This window comes from Phaseolus vulgaris, chromosome 5 (assembly GCF_051622355.1).
Source record: "Phaseolus vulgaris cultivar YP4 chromosome 5, ASM5162235v1, whole genome shotgun sequence".
In the NCBI taxonomy this organism is placed as follows: domain Eukaryota; kingdom Viridiplantae; phylum Streptophyta; class Magnoliopsida; order Fabales; family Fabaceae; genus Phaseolus; species Phaseolus vulgaris.
The window spans coordinates 4,516,975-4,537,788 of NC_143502.1; the positions used below are offsets into that span (position 1 = coordinate 4,516,975).

General features: G+C 32.9%; 1 protein-coding gene across 1 annotated transcript; it reads left to right on the forward strand.

The window, feature by feature from the left end:
• Positions 1–19,104: 19,104 nt before the first annotated feature.
• Positions 19,105–19,766, forward strand: LOC150027434 (oxidoreductase/transition metal ion-binding protein). The gene has a single exon (XM_090302528.1). The coding sequence runs from the start codon at positions 19,203–19,205 to the stop codon at positions 19,575–19,577; it is 375 nt and encodes a 124-aa protein (XP_090158654.1). The 5' UTR covers positions 19,105–19,202; the 3' UTR covers positions 19,578–19,766.
• The last annotated feature ends 1,048 nt before the right edge of the window (positions 19,767–20,814 follow it).

Below are 20,814 nucleotides of genomic sequence, written 5' to 3' on the forward strand. Positions count from 1 at the left end.
CATCAATATATCCTAAAATTTTAAACATTTTCTACCCTATCTTTTTATCTCACTTCTACCACTTTACCGCATATAATAAATAAATTGTTAAAATATGTATAAATTCTTATGAAAAATGAAGAATACTATGCATATACACCAGTTTAGATGACATTTGATAAATCAAGTTATCTCCACCGGGTATTAATAGAAAAAAAAAACACATAATTATTTACATTATAAATCATTTTAGATATACTATAGCAATTGTGTGCCTTGTATAGAAAAAAATTGTGTATAGAAATAATTACACATATAGATAAAACTCTATACCATTAGACGGAACTTCGGCATAACACAGTTCTGTCTAAAGATACATATTATATAAGAACATGATGCTTAGTTCGGTTCAAATTTTTATCAAAAGGTTTACACATGTGTTTGACCGTATGTAACAAAACCTGAAAAGTTTTACAAAAAAAATTACAGAGTCTGTCGGACTATCCTGTGACCCATGTGGCTGAGAACTACCGTATCTTTAATTGTGAAAGATCATCTACAGATGTCACTAAGAGGAAACTCAGATCACAAAGTCACAGTTCATCCAACAAACTCTGTTTAGATTAATGGGACAACGGGGTACAACCCTATGGAACACATCCTGTTCAGGGTCGTAACCAATGATATCTCACAGGCCTTTATAAACCCTTTCTGTTTTCAAAATCTTTTCGATGTGGGACTTATATTAGTTCCACGTATCCTTAGATAGATTTTGCATACATATTATATATTATTTGTGTTTTGATTTACTTTTACACCATACATTATATTATGTTTAATTCAATTATACTTTTTCAATGTTTAATTTATATTATATTATCTTTTTTCATGTTTTATTTATACTATATGTTTCACCTATTTAATTTATATTACATCATATCAATATTTTGCAAACATTTAATTTTTTTAAGTGTATATAAAAAATCGAAAGCATAGTTTCAATATCGAGTTCTTGAAACGAAAATTCTTATTAATTTTTTTACCAAACATCAATATATCCTAAAATTTTAAACATTTTCTACCCTATCTTTTTATCTCACTTCTACCACTTTACCGTATATAATAAATAAATTGTTAAAATATGTATAAATTCTTATGAAAAATGAAGAATACTATGCATATACACCAGTTTAGATGACATTTGATAAATCAAGTTATCTCCACCGAGTATTAATAGAAAAAAAAACACATAATTATTTACATTATAAATCATTTTAGATATACTATAGCAATTGTGTGCCTTGTATAGAAAAAAATTGTGTATAGAAATAATTACACATATAGATAAAACTCTATACCATTAGACGGAACTTCGGCATAACACAGTTCTGTCTAAAGATACATATTATATAAGAACATGATGCTGAGTTCGGTTCAAATTTTTATCAAAAGGTTTACACATGTGTTTGACCGTATGTAACAAAACCTGAAAAGTTTTACAAAAAAAATTACAGAGTCTGTCGGACTATCCTGTGACCCATATAGGCTGTGGATGAGAACTACCGTCTGTTTAGATTAATGGGACAACGGGGTACAATCCTAATGAACACATCCTGTTCAGGGTCATAACCAATGATATCTCACAGGCCTTTATAAACCCTTTCTGTTTTCAAAATCTTTTCAATGTGGGACTTATATTAGTTCCATGTATCCTTAGATAGATTTTGCATACACATTATATATTATTTGTGTTTTGATTTACTTTTACACCATGCATTTTTATTTTTAATGTTTAATTTATATTATATTATATTATATTTTTCCATGTCATATTTGTATTATATTATCTTTTTCCGTGTTTAATTTATTTTATATGTTTCACCTATTTAATTTATTTTACATCATATCAATATTTTGCAAACATTTAAATTTTTAAGTGTATATAAAAAATCGGATGCATAGTTTCAATATCGAGTCCTAGAAATGAAAATTCTTATTAATTTTTTTACCAAACATCAATATATCCTAAAATTTTAAACATTTTCTCCTCTCTTTTATCTCACTTCTACCACTTTACCGCATATCATAAATAAAATGTTGTTAAAATATGTATAAATTCTTATGAAAAATAAAGAATATTATGCATACACAACAATTTAGATGGCATTTGATAAATCAAGTTATGTCCATCAGATATTAATTGAAAAAAACATTATTGTTTACATTATAAATTATTTTAGATATTCTATATCAATTGTGTGCCTTGTATAGAAAAAATGATGTATAGAATAAACATAGAAAAAACTATACATAAAGTAAAATGATTACCCGTAAAGATAGAGCTCTATATTCTTAGGCAGAACTTTGACATACTGTTCTATCTAAGGATACATATTATATAAGAACATGTTAAGTTTCGATTTTTTATCAAAAAGGTGTACACATGTGTTTGCTTGTAAGTAACAAAACTTGAAAATTCTTATTAAAGGTTTATCCATGTGGTTGACCATACATTTAATTGTGAAAGATCATCTCGAGATGAGTGTAAAAGGAAATTCAAATCACAAAGTTATAGTTCATCAACAAACTTTTGTTTAAAACAATGGAACAACAGGTCGTTTAATATCTGACAAACCTTTATAAACTCTGTTCATTTTCAAAATTTTGAACGTGGACTTATATTAGGTGTTGTTGCGAAAATCTGATGTTTGTTTGTGGTGGCAACTGGGATGACCTATTAGCCAGGGATACGTTGGATAGCTAATGGAAGAATAGAATGTAACTCTCACTAATCTAAGTGATTATTAGTATGGAAGAAAGGAGGAGTTTATCGTTTTACATACCTGCAGCGTCTGATGAATGAAGATGTTTGATCCGTGGTATACTCCTGCAACAACACTTCTGGACTCCACCGTCTACACTCCTCAGCTTCCTACCAAATTCATTAAACCCTACCCGAATAACTTTTAACCCAAATCACACACACCCGCCCGACCCACCAACAATACAAAATGGCCCAATTCAACCAATAATCTGTACCAAACCATCACCTATTTAATTTATCAATATTTTCTAAACATTTATTTTTTAAGAGTAAATAAAAAAATCGGAAATATAGTTTCCTACATTAAATTCCGGAAGAAAATAAATAAACATTTCCTAAAATTTTAAACATGTTCTCCCCTCTTTTATCTTACTTCCACCACAATTGTACCGTAAATAATAAATAAATTGTAAAAATATGTACAAATTCTTATGAAGAATAGTTGATATATATACAACATTTTAACAACTACAAATTCTTATGAAGAATAAAGTTTATATATATACAATATTTTAACAAGCATTGGATAAATAAGTTATCTCTCTCCACGTGATATTAATAAAAAAAATTATTATTTACATTATAAATGATTTTACATATTCTATATCAGTTGTATGTCTTATATAGAAAAAAAAATGGTGTAGAAAGTAAACATAGAAAAAAAGGTGTTGAAAGTAAAGATGTCACATTTTTTAAATTGATGTTGTATATTTCACACTTGATTCAAATAAGCATGGAAAAAACTTTCTACATTCTACATTACTTGTTGACCACATATGGAAAATGTTTTTTCTCAATAATAATAATAATATTTTTTATTTACCATGAATCATATAATTAAAAAAATTATGTATAATTAAACAGGGTACCAAATGAACTAGGTACTAAAATTGTAAAAAAAATAGGTAAAATAAGAGCTCAAAAAATAAAAATAAAAATAAAATAATATATATATATATATAGAATATGGCATTTTTCTAAAGTTCTTAGTTCCTTACTTTGTGACATCGTTTCCTTGAATTTTTTTACACAATAAAAAGATTATAATAGTTTTTTTAAAAATTTTGTAAAAAATTATTATGCTTTTAAGGTGAGTCAACACCAATCTTTTTCATTGTGTTTTATACAATACTTTAGAGCATATTGTCGTTTTATTTGAAGAAAACAACAACATGGAGACAATATATTAACTTAAAATTGCTCAAAATTCTAACTTTTTTATAACTACTAAAACTATAATTAATACGATTGCTCGCAGATGACAAAGAGAATTCTAGGTTTCACATATCAAGAACTGTGTAAGCAATGCAATAAAGAAAGAAAGAACTGAGCGTGAAGAATCCTAACGGAAAGAGAGGGAAGAGAGAAAAAAAGAGAAGAAGAAAGAGAATGAAAAGCAAATATGAGAATTGTAGTTCGTAAGATTTGAAAATAATACACGGTGCAAAAAGCAAAACGTAGGTGTATATATAAGTAAACTATGCCTAAGGCTGTGGTGGTTACAAAAAGCAGAACTGGCCCCATAAAGGCCCATTACAAAATACTATTGGGCTTTATCACCCCCCTCAAACTGAGAGTAGATGTTTTACATCTCTAACTTGGATTTGAGAGTACTAAAAGTTGCAGGAGTAAGCAATTTGGTCAGGATATCTGCAATTTAGAAGTGATTGTCGATAATTTGAGAATACCAACATTTATCTTTTCACAAAGTACGTGACAGTCGATATCAATGTGCTTGATGCACTCGTGAAAGACTTGGTTAGAGGCAATTTGGATTGTTGATTGGTTGTCACAGTATAAAGTTGCTAGTTTTATGAAAGGAATGCTTAGTTCAGTAAGGATATAAGTTTACCATTGTAATTCACATGTAGTGACAAAAAGAACTTTGTATTCACCTTCAGAGGAGCTTCGAGAGACAATTTGTGGTTTCTTAGATTTTCATGAAATTAGAGACTCACCCAAGAAAATTGAGTAGTCAGGAACAAATTTATGATTTTATGGGCATGTGGCCTAGTTTGAGTCAGTATATCCACGAAGTTAAAGATTGTTGTTACAATGTAGAAAAATGCCATCTCTAGTATTGACTTTGAGATAGCGAAGAAGGCATGAAAAAACTTGTTGACGGATTGTTGTTAGTGTAGCTATAAGCTGGCTTAAATTCCGTTTGCAAGGTAAATGAGTCTCCCAATTAATCTTTTGACGGTGGATGTGTCCTCAGGACTGAATTTTGTGCCTTCAAAAGAGGAGAGCCCTATGATCTTTACATTATAATAATTTCACCATTGTCAATAAGAATGAAATAGGTCTTACTCTTTTCAACATTTGTCACTAGGCTTGAAGCATAAGATAATGAATACATGACTAATTACCTAAATGACATCAATCATAAGTATAAGAGTGGTTACAAAATGTTATTCGAATGATAAAGATAATAATAGTTAAGTATTATACAATTTAACATGGAGTTCTTTAAAGATTGAGGTGATGTTGCTTAGGGTTTAGGGTTTAGACTCTTCAAGACAAAAGTTTCTCAAATATGAGAGTTAGTGTACAACTATAAACTGAGATAATCTAAATACAATCAACAAAAGATTATTATACTTAATTAAAGTATTAATTAGATGATAAGACTAAGAGACTATAAATACAATAAATATAAGATAAGTATTGTTATTTAATTATACATTACCTACTAGAAAATTATTAAATAAAAATCAATTTTAGAGAAAAAAATAATTAGTTGTTATATTGACTAAATTTAATACTATTTTAGACTAAAAAAATTATTGATCCTAACACTGGTGCAGAAAAGCAAAAACAACGACGACTATTTTTAATTTAAAATAATGGCTATATAGCCGCATTTGATGTACACGTAGTCTTAAACCGAAGAGATGATGATGGAGGAGGGCCCAAGCTCACCACACGATGAAAGCCAAGCCTCCAAGACTAGACGGTCTAGCCTATGATGAGGAGCGTCTAGACTCAAAAAGGAGCGTCTAGCCCATGAAGAGGAGCGTCTAGGCCATGATGAGGAGCAACTACATAAGGAGCGTCTAGGCCATGATGAGGATTCCTTCTAGATCGTCTAGCTTCACATACACATGGGTCAAAGCTACGGTTTTGGGAAGAGAAGACCTTTGTAATTGTTACATAAAGGCCCATTAGGGGTGCTTAGTAATTAGAGTAGTGTAGAAAGCATATTTGTGTGAACATTCTAGAAAGACCATGGAGGGGGGGTGAGCATAAAAACTAGACACACCCCTCCCCATGTGCTCATTTGTGCACCCATGTGCCATGTGCACCCATGTGCTTCACATTTACATTTCATTTGGCTAGCATTAGGGTTGCATTATGGTCCTCCTTAGCCTATAAAAGGAGGAGCCTACACCTTGTATTTTCAAGTTTAATTGAGTAAGGTTATGCTGCCATTTTTGTGCACAAACTTTACTTCTCCTAGAAATCTAGGCTCTAAACTTCAATCCTTTCACCTTCTCCCTTGAGCTGGCCGAACCACTCAAACACCATACTCATCATGCACCTACAAGGCCAACACAACTCCTAGGAGGGTCTTGATCATCTCACCCATTGCTTCCGCACCTTATTTTCTACTTTGATTCAAGAAGAACACATGAATATGCCATCATTTGGTATCATGAGCTTTGGTTCTTCAAGATGAGTAGCTCCTTGTCTTTTAAATTTTAGTTCTTCTTTATTTCATATTGTCATTTACTTTCCTTACTTGTCTTGCTGTTTTTTACGTTTTAAATTGTTCTTGGTGTGCTTATGGAAGATCCAACCGAAGCACAATTGTTCAATTGATCTTGAACAAATTCTGTGCAGCTTGTGATAGGATTCCTTACACCATTGAGTGGCTGTTTTCTTTTAGGAATTTGAGTCCTTATTGCTTTCTTAATTTTGCTTCATTTTATGCTTTGAGTCTTTATTTTCTGAATCTATAAATGTTGTGTCAAGTCATGTGAGTCCATATTTGTCAACAATTCTTAGTAGTCCTATTATTGGCTTGATTGTTTCTTGCTTTTGGGTCTCTTTAAATTGTTTGATTATGCTGTTCTTTGATCCTTTGGTGCATTTTTATTTTTAGTTTGAGTTCATAATTGTGTCTTAGTTCTTACACAATTTCCGTTCTTACAATTCCATTGTGTTAAATTTTGGTTATCTTGCTGTTTTTTCCAGTTTTCCAGGATTCCCCTGTGTACACCTTCTCTGTTTTGGCTGTTTTAACCCAGAAAAATATTTCCACCCATAGGAAAATTCTGATTTTCTGGAAAATGCAAGTTTAAAGTGTTATAGAAAAGACAAAAAAAAATGAGGTCAAAAGAAGCAACAGAAAAAAAATGATAAATCTTACAAAATCAGAGTGCAAATCTTGAGTGCTCCAGCTGGCCTAACCGAACACCAATTTTGCAAAATTTATTAAAAAAAAATGGTGCATCCGTTTTGAGTGAATCCAAAGCCAGATTTTAGATAAGATCCTGAATATCTTGCATAACAAATTTCAGAGCCAAATTCCAAAAATACAGATCAGCATAAATCGGGGAACAAACACGTTTTCTGGCCCACAACATTTTCCAGTGGTGCTGTTTTTTTATTTGGTCATCTAATCTAGTGCTTTTCTTTAGGAATTCTTTTGTGTGCCAACCTTTTATTGAGTACCTTTAATTGTTTGCTTTAATTTCTTGAATCTCTTTCTAAGTTGTCAAATTATAAATCCTTTTGGTGGTACTGTTTTCTTTCAATTAAATTTGTTTCTTGCTTTTGTTCCTTGACCTCTCTTTTTGGGTGCTGGAATTTAATTTCTCCCTTGGTGCTTATGTGCATGGAATTTGACTTGGTTTAAGGTTTAGCCCTTGTGAATAGGTGCTGGAAATTGGAGAATTAAAGCCAACATTCTAAGGAGGAGACAAAGCCAAAACCGAAACAAGATTCCTTGAAACAAACACTACAAACACTTAGGAGATCAACAATCAAGACAACAAAGAAGTGCACTAACCAAAAGGAGGAACAACAAAGGGAGTTTTCTTATTTTCCTTTGCAACTTGGTTTATTGTTAATTACCTCTTTTAATTACGTTTTAGACGGTGAGTGTGTCTTCAAGGGCTCAAAGTGTCCAAGAAGCCTCACCTAGGGCCGAATAGTATAACATTCTTGATTAGTAATTGTTACTTGTTTGTAATTGCCTTTTCTTTTGCTTAGTTAGTGACGCTTTGCATGGTTATTTTGTTAAGTTTGTGTTAAACCGACTAGCTTTGTTGATTAGTAGCTTGCATTGTTTTCTTTCATTGAAAATTTGATTTCTCAACTTAATTGTGTTCTAAGTGGTTTACTAAGAGAAAGTTTTGTGTGAAGACATTGAGGGATAGTTTTTGGCTAAGGCAAAGGCTTGGTATTTAAGTAGTCCTTTGTGACTCACCTCCCTTACCTGGAAAACTACCTTCTTTGACTTTCCTAAGTTTTCTCAAGGTAAAATACTTGTATACACAAAGCTTTAGCCATGTCTTCTTCTTCTCATTCTACAAAGTCTATTGGAAGTGAATTAAAATCTTTAAAAACTCTTTTGAAAGAAGTTTCACAAACTGTGCAATCAATTGCTTATAGACAATTGGAGAGTGAGACTAAACTTAATGTTTTGACTAAAGCAAAGGATGAGAAGTCTCACATTCTAAAAAAATTACCTTCTCATGCATATATCTCTAAAGATCATGATTCTTTTGGGGAGGGAAGCATTAGAGTAAATGATTATTATCAAGCACCCCCTAGAAGACATAGAAGAGATAGAAAAGAACAAGAAAACCCAAGAGGGGTTAGGGTAGACCAACCCCATTTCCATGGAAAAGAAAATATAGAAGCATGCGTAGATTGGGAAATGAGGGTAGAAAAATTGTTTGCTTCCCATAAAGAAAGAAAGGAAAGAAAACACACAAAAGAAGAGAGGGGAAGTCGAAAGGGAAGCTAAAGAAAAAGAAGAAAAAGAAAAGCATGAGAAGACCCTTGAAGAACAAAAGGCGTGGGAGAAGAGTGTTCCTTCCCACAAGGTCATTCAACAAGACCAAAGATTTAAAAATACCTTTGAAAATATGTGTCTTGCTGAACAACCTCAAAGCCTTACCTTTTGTAAAGGAACACTTGCAAGCCTAAGTGAAAAAGAAGAGTCTTTAAAAGAAGCTTGCATAGATAAAAATGAAATAGATTATTTCTCATATGTGCTAGGATATCACCAAGTGAATGTCAAGTTTTTTATAAGCATCTACAAAAACAATTTTTTATGTGAAGTAGTGCCTAAAGAAACTTGTCATGTCTTATTGAGACAACCATTGCAAAGTGTACAAATCCTTATAAACAACGGTTGTCACAACGAGACTATCCTTACACATAAGAGAAAAAGTCTTCATGAAGGAGAACTCATGGGACAAATTAGAGTTGATAAAACTCTAGAGCTTTTAAAAGGAAAACTTTTGTCCCCCATGAGAAAAGAAGTTCAAAGACATTACCTTAGGTACAATTCTTGTTTTCAAAATACGCCCAAGGCAATGTCTCATAAACTCTATACTCCTTCACCTTTTGCAAATGATCCTTGGAAAGATATAAATTTCCTATTAAAACTCCCTAGGACAACAAAAGGTTGTGATTCAATCTTCATGGTTATGGATAAACTCTTCTCTAGAGAAGTGATACATCTTCATGGTTTATCTTCAAGCATAGTGTTGAATAGAGTTCCAAATTTCGCAAACCATGATTTGAGGATTTCCTTTGGAAAACTTGCAACTAAATTGCACACTTTAAATTCTTATCATCCTCAAACGCATGGTCAAAATATATTTGAAAATCTAGCTCTTTCTACTATGCCTAGAATAATCATGAAGTGCACACACAACTCTAGAGGTGAGCAAACATACCATAAAGTAGTTCACAAAACTACTTATATTTCTACTTTTAAAGTTATGTGTGGGTTCAATCATCTTTCTCCTTTTAAGTTGTTACCATCTTCTATAGGATTTATGCCTAAAGAGAAAGTAACCACAAATGAACCTTTTAAAATACATAAGATGATTAGAGACCACACACAACCATTAAAAGAGAAACTTTGTCCAAGGTTGCCAAAACCAAAAGAAAAGCAAAAATGGCAACCTAGTAAAATTAATTTGCAAACTAACACCTATGCCTTATTTGATTATTTCTATAGGTGGACGTTTGATCCAGGAGGACAAGCTTTGGCGAAGCAAAAGGTTGCTATCCGAGATCAAGTCTGTAGATCTGAGGATAGATCTTTTCCCGAAGGAGGAGATGATGGACACCATCCAGCCACAACCATCCCCCTAGTTGAAGAAAAAGCTTTGGATTTGAGGAGAAATCCTTTTCAAGAGGGAGGGGATGATGGAGGAGGGCCCAAGCTCACCACACGATGAAAGCCAAGCCTCCAAGACTAGACGGTCTAGCCTATGATGAGGAGCGTCTAGACTCAAAAAGGAGCGTCTAGCCCATGAAGAGGAGCGTCTAGGCCATGATGAGGAGCAGCTACATAAGGAGCGTCTAGGCCATGATGAGGATTCCTTCTAGACCGTCTAGCTTCACATACACATGGGTCAAAGCTACGGTTTTGGGAAGAGAAGACCTTTGTAATTGTTACATAAAGGCCCATTAGGGGTGCTTAGTAATTAGAGTAGTGTAGAAAGCATATTTGTGTGAACATTCTAGAAAGACCATGGAGGGGGGGTGAGCATAAAAACTAGACACACCCCTCCCCATGTGCTCATTTGTGCACCCATGTGCCATGTGCACCCATGTGCTTCACATTTACATTTCATTTGGCTAGCATTAGGGTTGCATTATGGTCCTCCTTAGCCTATAAAAGGAGGAGCCTACACCTTGTATTTTCAAGTTTAATTGAGTAAGGTTATGCTGCCATTTTTGTGCACAAGCTTTACTTCTCCTAGAAATCTAGGCTCTAAACTTCAATCCTTTCACCTTCTCCCTTGAGCTGGCCGAACCACTCAAACACCATACTCATCATGCACCTACAAGGCCAACACAACTCCTAGGAGGGTCTTGATCATCTCACCCATTGCTTCCGCACCTTATTTTCTACTTTGATTCAAGAAGAACACATGAAAATGCCATCATAATAAGGCAGCTATTTAGCCGCATTCGTAAATTTGATTTATAAATGAGACTATTTACCCTAGCCGCATCTATAAATTGCATTTATGAATGGTGCTTAGAGTTTCTTTTTTTTTTTCGCTGTTGTTTGAGTTTCTAATCAAAGTTCTCAACTTCGAACTTTTCCGAAGAAAATCATTATTTTAGCATTTCTTTTTATCTTTTGGTGCATCCATATCATACCTCTTCACATTCTTAGTATTTCATCTGAATCTGACATGTTTTGAATAAAAAAAAAACAATACAAATAATGGATTGATATTGGAAGGCCTGATAACCAAGAACATAAATAAAAGTTCAAAAAATGTAAATAAAAATTTCTCAATGAAACACAAGTACACTACGGAGCAGAGCGGCAACAACGACAAGGAAGGCACAGTAGAAAGCAAACAAAAATCTTCCCAATGAAACAGTGACCTTAACAATGACATAAGAGAAACGGAAAACATACAAAAATCAATGGTGAAGAAGAAGAGAAAAAGACAATGCTTACCAATGGCACGAAAACAAGACAATTGAAAGAAGAGATGAAGAAAAGAGGAAACACAATTAATGGAGGAAACACAAAAAAGAAACGAAGCGCGAGAGAAAGAAGAGTATGAAAACGTAAGTGGTGCCCTTCTGAATGAATTAGGGTAAAAAAGGTTTTAAGAAGACAGTTATTACAAATAGCCGCCTTCTTAAATCAAGTTAATTTAAAAAATGTCACCGTGTTTTGAAAGACCGCGTCTAACCATAAAAACGCATTAAATAATAGATCGTTGTTTTAAACTGTTGTACTACTGTAATTAGCTACCAAAATTTTTAACTATCAAATGATTATATGAAAATTACACCTAACTTATGAATCATTATCATACATGTTCACCATTTAGATAATAGGTATTAAAAGAGAACTTCTAAGACAAATATTGAAGGAGAACATCCATAAGTATAAAAAAAGTAAGATGTTGATCTTGGGAGATCAATCTAATCTAATCCTTGTAAGAATAATTAATACAAAATACCAGTTATGGTTAAAGTCTTATAAGTAGAGAGAGAAAAAATTCAGATTAGGATTAAAAAGAAAGTTAACACCGTGGAGATTGTCTAATTTTCATATACATACACACAATATGTTTTCATCATAGGAGTTTTTATAGAGAGGAACTAACGCGGTTTAATCAATTTAGTTTGTAAGAAAAACAAAGAAAATTTAATTAAAGTAAATTCAGTAAATGAACTTATTAAACTATTAAAACCCCCGAAGTTATCATAAGGCCGTCATAATAAAAGAAAAATACAGAATTAAATCTTTAATTTCTTACATTCAATTTTTTGTTACTAAAACTTATCAATCATCGATCAAGAATCAGTTGAAAATATTTTAACTAATTAAACTTATTTTATTTCTTTTTCTACATCAACTTGTTCTGTGGTTAAAAAGTTCGTCTAACAACACATGTAGTAGTTATGTATTCACAATTAAAAAAATGCACCATCGAGATTCTCCTTTTGTATGCGAAGATCTAAGTGGACCCTTATTTGTCTTAATTTATTGAATGATGAAATAGAATTAGTAGTTTCTTTGATGTTTCGCAATCGATGAAATATTTGTCTGTGAAAAAATTAAGTTTAGGGATATTTATATTTTTTGTGAAAGGAATGTGTGGGGTGATAAGTTGGTTAATTTAAAATTTATTCATAAAGAATTATTTCATTGGTATAATATGTTTCTATTTAGTCTGTTCTTAAAATTTTTTATTAATAGGTATAGTCTATTTATAGGTATAGTCTATTTATGTATTGTTTTGTTAACATATGAGTTTTGGTTTAGTTTTCCCATATTTTTGTATTTTTTTTTTAATATCATTTTTATGTGATGACAAATGATTGTTACTTGAGGTGTCAGCCTAGCTGAGATGTTAAGTAACATAGTGATGCTTAACATGAAAATTTTTTTTAAAAAAAAAAGAAAAAAAAAACAAAGTTTAGAAAATGGTGGTGGATATGCATGAGATGATGAGAAGAATTACTTAAACCCTAAGAGTCTGCATGAATGTGTATGATTATCTGTTTTAGGGTGGAATCGCCCTTCGGCGTGTCTTGGAAAAGGTACATGGTTCATTGATTCCAACAAGAAAACCCTATTGTGGTGGCACATGCAGGGTATCCTTTAATAATAGGGGAAAGTTGACCCAATAATAAGACCTGCAGTGATTAGCATGGGTATGTGTGAGTAGATTGAGATTAAGAAGAGATATATTATTATAATAAGTAGTGGATTGCTTTGAGAAGTGTTTATCTATGTGGAACCCACTCTCTTTGGAGCAACTCTCTTGTCTTTGTGTCAAGGAAGTTCAAGAAACAATGGTTCATTTTCATGTATATGAAAGAATACTGGTGGCTTTCAAAATTTAGCTGCAAAAGTCATTGCTACTAGTAACCACCCTTTCCAACTCCCTATGAAGACAATTTCTATTACCTCACTATACTTCATTCATTGCAACTAATTAATCAAAGGAAACAGTGTCAATATATTGTATTGACAGTGATGCTCATGACAAATCTTCCCTATAAGTTGAACCCAAAACCTAAATTTAGATATAATTATCAAGTTTTTTTACTATTTTTAATTAAATTCTGCTTTCTTTCTCTTTATTTTTATCAAATCAATTACATTATATGATTTTAAAAATATTTTTGTATATTTTTTCATATATTTCTACCGTCTCAAAAAATATATTCAATATATTTAATTTATTTTTTCTACTTTTATTTCTCTCTAAACAGAACATAGTCTTTTTAACAATTAAACATATATATAAGAAAGTTATATATGTTAAACACATATGTAATATGTTATATATTATATATAGGTGAAATTTTCATTTTGATAAAATATATGATACTTACTTTAAAATGGGTATATGAATTTACGGAGAGAATAAACCAATTTTACCTACTTTTGACTGATTCGATTCGACTTAGATCTAGATCGAATCAATTTGATTTAGGTATTGGTATTTAACCTACTTAACTTGATTTAGACAGTTTGGACTAACTCGACTCCACTTGAATTGATAGATGTTGACCTGAGTCATGACTTAGCTTAACTTGTGACCATGCCCACTTAATTTGATCTGGGTCTAGTTGACTTAACTCGATGTGTGTCCAAACCGAATCAACTTGACATGAGCATGACTTGACTTGGGTCTTGACTCAATCAACTCGACCTTCTCTTAGGTCGATTCAACTCGATCTTCCGAGCTTACTCGACTTTACTTGAGCTCAACCAGTGTTACCTTACTTGGATCTGACTCAACCTACCATTTCATAACTTGAAACGATCAAGACACCTTGATTTTGATTTTTAAAATTCAAAAAATTATCCAATATATCCAATCAAAATCTAGTTAAATGGTTGTAATTAAAACTCAAAAATATGAATTTGGATTTGAGATAAATTCATTTTTAGATTTAAAATAATATATAATATGTATTATATTTGACAATTTAATTTTTTTTGCCAATCCTTAAATAATTAATTACCTACAAATTCAAAATCATAGGTAATTACATACGTATTAATCTTATTATTATTAATCTTATTATTATTATTATTATATTATTATTATTCTTATTATTAATTTTACTGTTAGGATTTTGTTGTCATAGAGATTTAACTCAAATCCCTAACACATATAACATTTAACCACTTATTGTCCCATATATGATAGTTTTATGCAATTCAGTCCATTCAAATTGAAACTTTCCTTTGCTTATTCGATATTGTAACTGTCATGCATTCTTCCTAAGAAGCTCCTTCCTCTGTCTTCACATAGAGCTTCATACCCTTTCAATAAGAGATCGTATGATTTATCGTTATTCTTTTTCACCCCTTTTCTTTCTTCCTTACATTCTTCATCTATGCCTTGCATTATCCTCCTCTCTCCTATACTTTCATAAATTTACGTAAATTTTCATGTTACCAATCCGTATCACATTTAACTATTTATGCCTCTTATTCCCAAAGGGTGCAATGCCTCTTTTATCGCCCTTATTCCTAAAGTTGGAGATCCAGTCCTGGTTGAGCAGTATCGCCCTATCTCTTTAGTTGGGGCCATGTACAAAGTTCTCTCCAAGGTCCTAGCAGGAAGAATGAAGAATGTACTTTCTTCTTTTATTGATGAAAGCCAGTCGGCTTTTATTAAGAACAGAGGGATACTTGAAAGTGTGCTTATGGCTAATGAAGTTGTGGAGGATCTCAGGAGGAGTGGGAGAAGTGGGTTGTGTCTGAAGGTGGACTTTGAAAAGGCGTACGATTCGGTTAGCTGGGGTTTCTTATACGACATGCTTCATAGGTTAGGGTTCCATAGTAAGTGGATTGGATGGATCAGAGGATGTATGGAAAGTGCAACAGTCTCTGTTATGGTTAATGGGAGTCCTACAGAGGAATTCAAACCCTCGAGAGGGTTGAGGCAGGGCGACCCTCTCGCGCCACTCCTCTTTACAGTGGTAGCAGAAGGGTTGGCTGGCATAGTAAGGCAAGCGGAAAAGGCCAGACTTTTTTCTGGTCTTAAGATTGGGAGAAAGGAGGTTGTTCTGAGTATTCTCCAGTATGCAGATGACACTGTTTTTTTCTGTGAGGACTCTTACATCAACGTGGTGACACTGAAATCCATCCTCAGGGGTTATGAGCTCGCTTCAGGGTTGAAGATCAATTTTCATAAATCAAAACTTACAGGTATTAATGTCCAAAGAAGAAATCTTGATTGCTACTCTAAGACTTTGAATTGTGTTCAAACGGGGTTCCCGTTCAAATATCTGGGTCTTGAAGTGGGAGGTAATCCGAGAAAGAAGAAGTTTTGGGAGCCTGTGATAAATAAACTTAAAGCAAGGCTCAACGTTTGGAAAGGAAGATTCTTATCTATGGCAGGGAGAATATGCCTCATTAAATCTACCCTTACCTCTGTTCCGCTGTACTATCTGTCTCTTTTCAGAGCACCGGTCACGGTTTGTAGAAGCATCACCAGAATACAAAGGAGGTTCTTATGGGGGTGGGGGAAGGAGAAGGAGACGATATCATGGGTAAGCTGGAAAAAGATATGTAAGCCAAAAGAGGAGGGTGGTCTGGGGTTGAGAGATGTGCATAATTTCAATCTTGCACTGCTGGCTAAATGGAGATGGCGACTCCTAGTGGAAGAAAAAGTCAGGTGGAAGGATCTGTTGGTCTCGAAGTATGGGTCAAGTTCTAATTCTTCACAGTCACCAATGAAACTCCAGTCATGGTGGTGGAGAGACCTGTTCAAAGACTGCGGGGAGGACAACGAAGATGATTGGTTCAACAAAGAGATCGGTTGGAAGTTAGGATGTGGGGACAAAGTAAAGTTTTGGGAAGACATTTGGATTGGGAACTCTAACCTCAAAACGATGTACCCAAGGCTTTTTTCATTGTCTTTAAATCAGGGGCAAGAGGTGGAGGAGGTAGGAGTGTGGACTGGAACGGAATGGCAGTGGTGTCTAAGGTGGAGGCGTCATAGATTTGTGTGGGAATCTGAACTGGAAGCAGAAATGATGAGGCATTTGTCGTCAATTAAGCTGAGTAGAGATCAAAAGGACGTCCATGTGTGGGGGAATGATGCAGGAAAGGGGTTCTCTGTGAATTCTGCTTATGATTGCCTTATAAAACAAGGTAGAGGCCCACACTCCGAGATATTCATAAACCTATGGAAGGCTAAAGCTTTCCCTAGTTTGGTGACTACAGCGTGGAGGATCCTGACGAACAGTGTACCTACAAGAGAATGTCTAAGTAGGAGAGGGGTGATGTTAAATAATGATCTATGTGCTCTGTGCCAGATCAAAGCTGAATCATGTCAGCATCTTTTTTTGGAGTGTAGTCACGCGATGAGTGTTTGGTTCATGTGCCTTAGATGGGTTGGTATTTTGTTTGTTCAACATAATGACATAAAGACCCACTTTGAGAATTTCCATCTGCTGCAGATTAGTAATAAACAAAATATGATTTGGAAAGGGATTTGGACAGCAGTGGTTAGATGCATATGGGACCAAAGGAATACAGTGGTGTTTAAGCAAGGGGTTGTGGATGTGGAGGAGATTTTTCAAAAGGTACAGTTAAAATCCTGGTTATGGGTGAAGCACCATTCTTCTTCCTTCACTTATTCCTTAGTGGACTGGATTCTGAATCCAATCCCTTGTATAAAAAGCATTAAGTAATTGGGGCTGGTAGGTTTTGTCTTAGCTGGGAACGTTGGGCCTGTTTTAACCTTTGTGGGGCACGAGTGCGGTTTGAAAACGTGATGTTATGTGCTGGAGGATGCTCAAATAGGTGGGGATGGAAGGGCTATAAAGGTATGATTTATAGTTTATGGAATCTGTGTTAGTTGGGGAACAGGTGCAGTCAGCAGGTCGAAGTGATTGGGGAGCTTTAGAGGTTTCCCTGGATTTATGCAGAAGGGTGGGTCGGCCATAAGTTAGTGGCATAGGACCAGTAAGAGGAGATGAAGGTATGGATAGGGCTGTTTTTTTTGGGGGTTACTGGGGCTGCATAGGCCTTTAAAGGGACACGAAGTCACTGGACCTAGGATGTAACAGGTGGGATGCTGCTCAACGTGTGGAATGGTTAGGAATGGAGAGGTAATTATAGAACAACTGGGATTTTTTGTTTTTGATCGACAGGGAGGAGCACCAACCATGAAGAATCAAAACTGGAGAAGTTCTGGAAAATGCTGCTGCTGGTGTACATATAAAGAAGAGCAGGAACTTTATATGTTTTCTTTCTTTTCTTTGTCTTAGGAACAAATCTTAAGTCTTTGGTTGTGTAACTGAAAGCTTCCCCTTGCTTTTAGTTCTCCGGTCTGAATTGGAGTTTGTTTTGAGATTTGTATACGGGTTTGGGACACCCCTTAAGTGTCTCGCTTTTATTTATTAATTCATTGCTGATAAAAAAAAAAAAACTATTTTTCCAACCCCTTCCAGTTACAATCATTTATAAATTTCACAAAGCCAATTTTTTCTTCTTATTTTTTTCCTAATATTAAAATATTTTCCACAAATCAAATATCAAATGGGGAAATGGGAAAAAAAGAAAGAAGTTGTCACCATGGAAGTACAAGTATCATTACAAGAAAATCATTAAATAAAAATCAATTTTTTAGTTTTTAGAGATCAAAATAATTAGTTATAATAGTAACTAAATTAGAGACTACTTTAAAAACTAAAAAAAAAATTAGTTTCTAAATTAGTTTCTATTATTGTAAAATAGTTTCTAAATTGGTATCTAATTAACTACCAAGATTTTAACTACCAATTATTTAGATTCTAAATTTGGTAACAAAATTCTTAGTTGCTCATTATATACCAATTTAAAAACCATTTAACAATAATAGAAACTAATTTAAAAACTAAAAATTTATTTAGTTTCAAAAATGGTCTCTAATTTAGTCAATATAACAACTAATTATTTTTTTCTCTAAAATTAATTTTTATTTCATGATTTTCTTGTAGGATATATATATATATATATATATATATATTTTATATTACAGGTTACAGGTGAAACGGATGATTAAGTATAATTGGTTTAGTGAAGAGAAAAAAAAAAAGGAATGAGCCTTAGGTATGGTAGCTGCTAAAATCTGGGGTGACTCACACTTTTTCCTTTCTGCTAGTCTTTATAAAAACTGACTCATCATTTTCCCATTAACCAAGAAAAGTCATATAAATATTGGTCCTGGTCGGTGATACGTGGCAGCTTCTCCTTTGCTACTTTGTAATCAATAAACCACTACCACATAAAAAACTCACCGACCCCACAACAAAGGTGTTGGGTTTTGAGAAAGCACAACCTTTTTGCCTATAAACTTATAACTTTAAAAACTCATTTAAGCACCTCACATTTTCTGAAACTCATTTATTACTTTTTTTACATAACGTATATTGGATATAGAGAAGTTGTATAAAACTGCAGCATTTATAATAAACTAATTTAAAGTTATTGTAAATTTATCATATTTGACTGAATTATTTAAACTAGACCGTTAAATAGGAGCTTAAAGTCAAAAAGAAAAGTTAAAGACTTTACTTAAATTGGACACAGCAGTTAGCATGTTAATAACTCTATATAAACCTTGTTTTTGCTGCATAATTTTCTCCCTCAAACAATCCACAACTGCTACAACCAGAACAGTTTCATCAGGTTCATAGTTTTTGTAATAGAAAAATGGCCTACCCTTCTTCTCAAAATTCTCAACCTGCTCTCCCTCTGCACCTGTGTCTCTTCTTGCTTACCTTGTGCATGTTACTTGGTTTCTCATGGTACTCCAGCTACGAGCCAATAATGGAGAGCTTCATGGATGAAGTGAAGTTGGTGCTGATGGTTTCTCCACTGCTGCTTCTGCTAGTTGTGCACTTCCTTTGCAACTATGGAGGAGGTGGAGGGGTCTTGTCTTCACTGGTTCCTTTGCCAGAGAGAGAGTCACTGCACAGAGCAGGTGGAACTCCTTGGGGTGTTGGCTTCGTTCTTGTTCTTCTTCTCTTCATGGTTTCTTACCAGTCTTCTTTCCAAGAACGGTGGTTTCCTCTCCTTAGCAGGTGAAAAGAGTGAGGTTCTTTGTTCCATCATCACATACATGGATCTTTCTTTGTAATTACTGTAATTTAGTTTGTTCTTCTCAGTGTTCTTCATGAAAACAGATCTCACTTTTTTGTTCAAAAGGGTCATTTGTTTGCAGTGAAGCTATCAGTTTCAGTTTTTAGAAATATAAACTTTGTGTATAATTAATAACTGATTTGAGTACCTTATAAATTATGGTATATATTCACAATCGGTGAATATATATATATATATATATATATATATATATATATTTGAAGAGAGAATTTACAATTAATACTAAGAATTTATATTTGAAGGATAGATTAATGGAAATATGGTGTTGGAAGTTCACATGATATAGATTTATCAATATATAACTAGCTAGTTTAAAGTTTTGGATTGGATATGATATTATTCTTTTATATGAATTTACTTATTAAAAGTGATTAATCCTATAACATAAATAATGAATCAAAATTTAAATATTTTAAAAAAATGTTTATAAGTAGAATTTTAATTTTTTTATCCACATATAATTAGGATTTGGATTTTTTTTTATCGACATATAATTAGGATTTGATAACATCTTAAATAGAATTGGGTGTGAAAGAATTACCATCAAGGAGAAAAAGAAACAATGAAGGATCACTACTACAAATTTATGAGTTACCAATGAAATTTATTGCAAAAAAATTTGGCACAAATTTCATGCAAGGAGGAAGAGTGGTTTGATGATATGTTGAAAAAAAAACAAGTAAAAAAATATTTGTCAACCCCACATGTTTAGGTATTCTGAGTCATTTAATTTAGGTCACAAGTTTGTGAGATGCATCATAGTTAAACTAGATCACTTCTAGTACTTACTATCATATTATTTCCACTTTTTAATGATTTTTTTAATAAAAATATGTTCCTTTTTTATTTATCATTTTTTAAATTTAAGATAATTTTTATTTCTAATTGTATTTTTAAATTTAATTAACATGAAAATAAAAAATTACTGTGATAACAGAAAAAGAGAAAAATGTAAGCACATGTTAATACACATTAAACTAAGCAAATAATAAATAAATCATTTGAAAATACATTAAAAATAGAAAGAGATTATTTTCCTTAGTTGATTTGGATGAAAAAACCTTAAACACTATTATAAAAATATATGTGGAGTATTTGTTATAGCATTTTTAAATGTCTTTTGATCCTTATTTTGATTTCAAAAGTTCATTCAAATTATTTC